Source organism: Anastrepha obliqua, chromosome 2, assembly GCF_027943255.1.
Source record: "Anastrepha obliqua isolate idAnaObli1 chromosome 2, idAnaObli1_1.0, whole genome shotgun sequence".
Lineage (NCBI taxonomy): Eukaryota > Metazoa > Arthropoda > Insecta > Diptera > Tephritidae > Anastrepha > Anastrepha obliqua.
Window position 1 is genome coordinate 23,574,936 of NC_072893.1, and position 3,926 is coordinate 23,578,861.

General features: G+C 37.1%; 1 protein-coding gene across 1 annotated transcript; it reads left to right on the forward strand.

The window, feature by feature from the left end:
* The first annotated feature begins 207 nt into the window (after window positions 1-207).
* Window positions 208-3,926, forward strand: LOC129238486 (zinc finger protein DPF3). Its single transcript, XM_054873515.1, has 2 exons — window positions 208-1,029; window positions 1,105-3,926. The coding sequence occupies exons 1-2, from the start codon at window positions 725-727 to the stop codon at window positions 1,925-1,927; spliced, it is 1,128 nt and encodes a 375-aa protein (XP_054729490.1). The 5' UTR covers window positions 208-724; the 3' UTR covers window positions 1,928-3,926.

Genomic DNA, 3,926 nt, shown 5'->3' on the forward strand with positions numbered 1-3,926 from the left:
TGCAACCATTCCATCAATATTTTCTTATGACGTTGTCACGTTAAACTATCGTCAGTAAACCGACTTTACAGACAACCTCTTTTTTTATGAATATTTTTACTGCATATTTTTTTTACTGCATATTTTCTCTTTCTATAAATTATTTTCTTGCAAATTCGTATGCATTTAAAAATAATATCCAAATTCAACATATTTGTAGTTCAGATTAACGTGAACAATCGATATTTATCGATAACAAACGTGTCATCACCTGTCGTCTAAAAATGTCATAGCAAAACGGAAACGGCGAAAGTTGTGAAAAAAAAGAACAGCAGGATTATTAATGTGTGAAGTGGTGAAAGGAGTGTCGAAGAAGAAATATAAGGAATTAAGTTTTTTACGGAATTTAATTAATAAAATCTCTAGATACCCATTAAAAATGTTGTTAAAATCTTTACGCTCAAAAGCGTAAATGCATCGGTAAAATTAATAGAACGCAAAATAAAGAGAAACGTTTGCTTAGTAGAATTTGAAAATCAAAGCAGAAATCCACAAATAGATAAGAACATAATTTGAACTGTGACGGCACAGCAACAGCCACCTCACACAGCAACTGTTGCTGCTGCCGCTGTCGCTGCAACCTACACGGCCTTTGGGCAACGCAAGCCCTTTAGGCAAGAATTTTTTTTTGGTATTTGATTTGCGATTAGAGGCTATTTTAGGTGATACACTGCTGACAGCAAACATGACCTCAGCCGTGGATATACAAATAGTTTCGGCACCCAACCTGAATAAAATTGAAAATTTCTTCAAAGATGTTTCGTATCGCGAGACAATCGAATTCAGTGCTAACTTTAATACACGTCTGTGTTTGGAACGCCGACTGCGCGTACCTTTTTTCGATCCTCAAACCCGTGTTGCACAAAATCATTCACATCTCTTCATGGACAAACGGCAACGGATGCCAGGGTTTCGTCAAGGGCAAATCTACACATACCCGGCAACGCGTTGGCGCAAAAGCCGGCGCCAGTATCTGAATAAAATGTACCGGTAAGCCGACTTAATCACTTTTAGTTTCATTGGCTTGTGAACTACTTAAGCTTAAAGTAATTGCTGTCCTTACAGGTTTCCCGATCGGCCATTTCAAGCATTGCGCAAAGATAACGAAACCAGCGCACATAATATAACCACTGGCCTAGTTACGTCGCCTTTGGTTGGGTCCAGTGTTAGCTCGATACTTGATGCCGATTTGAATGGCACATTGCTAGATGAATCGCTCTCTTTGGGCGCAGCTGGTGGCGACACATCAGACAGCAAAGATAGTCAGCAATTAATAGTGCAGCAACAGCAAGCGCACCAACCGCTGAAGGATGACATGTCAAAGGAATGGTTCTACGATGATATTGAAATTAACGAGCTAGACACACTGGAAGATCCCAAGTCACCTGCCGATGATGAATTCGACTATGATCCACGTTATGGCACCAAAAAGCGTCGAAAGCGGCGTCCAAATAAACGCAACTCAACTGGAATGGGCGAGGGAGGCGGCAGCGGCGCCGGCGCCGGCGGTGGTGGACGGCGTCGTACTGGCGGGCATCGCGGCCGAAGCTCGGCGGCCTCTACACCAGCAACCGTTTCTGATGCATCACTCTCGGCACTGGACACAAATGATGGTAACAGCAGTGGCTTAACTGGTGACATTACAGCAACACCAACATCGAGTAGTGGTACTGGGCGGCGACCGCGAGGTACAGGTGGCACGCGTGGGCGTCGTCGTACAAAAGTGAACAATTTAAATGTCTGTGATCCGCCTAGCCCGGGATTGAATAGTGAACCGCCCTCCTTTGAAAGTGCTGCAGCGGCGGTGGGTGTGATGGGTGATCTAACAGGTGTTGGCGTTGTGAGTGATGAGCAAGCCGATTTAAGGAATTATCGCAAGTTCCTGTAACAAAGTGGCCACGTTGCCAGTTGCGCGAAAATTTTACAGCGTAAAAAAGAGAAAAACAAAGCTAATTGGTTGTTGGATATTTAGTTGTTGAAAAGTCAATTTATGTTGTGTCATTACCTTGCACAGCAAAACAATTCCACGCACTATTTTTTTAAACTTAAGATGTCAATTTGTCGCACGCTCAATGCAATAGAGACACAACTCGGAAACTTGCGTTGGCACGGTTGCATTCACAAATAAAATGGAATTGCATTCATATTTTCGCAGACATAAATAATTTAGATTTGTTGTTTTGATAGGATGCCGAGTTTGCTGTGAAGCTACAGAACAGCCAGTACTACCGAACCTAACCTAGAATTTCATGCCAAGCGTTTTTATAGCAGAAAGCCATAGCGCCTAGAATGCTTGAGAAATCTAGCTTAAGCGCAAATTGTACTGAGTGTTTCAAATAAAAAGCAACAAAAAACTCAAAACTGCGAGTTGTTACCCTCTTGCATTGCGTGTGCGATATGCAAGTGCGTAGTGCGCTTGTCTGCGTCGAAATCAAACTGAATTCACACAGGACACTTATGAATGATTCGGTGTCAAGAGATGCGTGAAGGCGGTAAATTGCATGGCTTAATTGGAAAAATATTTATAAAATTAGCGACATACATTTAACCAAAGCACCTAATCTGAATTGTGGAAACATTTTTATTTTTTCATGCTGATGAATCTATGAATTGTTAAGCACTTTCGCACAGAATTTTTCTTTATATATTATTTTATATATACTTGATAACAATTGCTTTAAAAATGCATTAGAAAACAAATTACAATTCTATCTGAATTAGATTTTATATAAGCGCGTGGCTGTCTAATGTGAAAGAGAATTGTTATCACACAAATATAGTATGCATATATGTGTATGTATGTATATGCAGAATTTCGCAAAACGTTACTATGCTCACAGCAACAATGAACAATAGAGAGTTGATTTACAAGCACGCCTTTGTTATTGTACCCAAACTAAGAGCAGATTATAATAGTAAATTGTTTTTATTTTTATTTTTACTTCTTAATTTGTTATTTAAAAAAATAGCTATGTGAATTATTAGCAAAATGAAATAAGATTATTATACTTATTTAAAATATATGTATGTATTTATACTGACCAGAGAAACTATTGATTCGCGGCTTGTGTATATTGCTTTGAATTGTAGAATATCTTTACGTACTATACAAAAATATGTTTGTATGTTTGTATTTATTGATATGAATACGGTTTCCTTTGTATTGCACGCATATGTACATATGTATATAAAATACCTAATTAGTTACATAAATATAAATTTAGCATATGCGCGCTGGACAAATACACACATACATATGTACCATATACGAACTTCATTGTTATGTAATTTATACACACAAACAAATACGACTAAATGTAATTTACATGAATTGAAACAATTTACCACTTACATACATATAGAACTATTTACTGAAATGGATCAATCATTAAATGAGATGACTTTGAAGCTAATACACAAATGCGTGTAGAGCAGCATTTTAACAGAATTTTACGAAAGCATTTGAACATCTTATTAATACATATGTACATACATATAATAAATACTACGAGTATGAAGTCCGCCAAGCGGCAAGAAATCATAAATAAAACAAAAACTGAATAAAAGCACATTTGAAGCGAGAGAGTGAATATATCGAACTTTAAGCTACGAAGGCGATTTTCGAATATTTAATACAAATTTATCACTTAAATAGCTGTTAGCTGGCCCCTGATGTTTTATATGAGACGTTGCAATGTTGTATGTTAAATCACTTTTCACACCTTTACCGTTATCAATTATTTACAAAACGAAATAAAAATGCAAATAGCTTAGCGCAATTCAACTTTTTACATTCACTTGCAAATAATGATTACTTAAGTTTTACAAAATCAAAAAAACAACAAAAAAATATATATACATAAATGCATAAATTAAATGAATGTGTA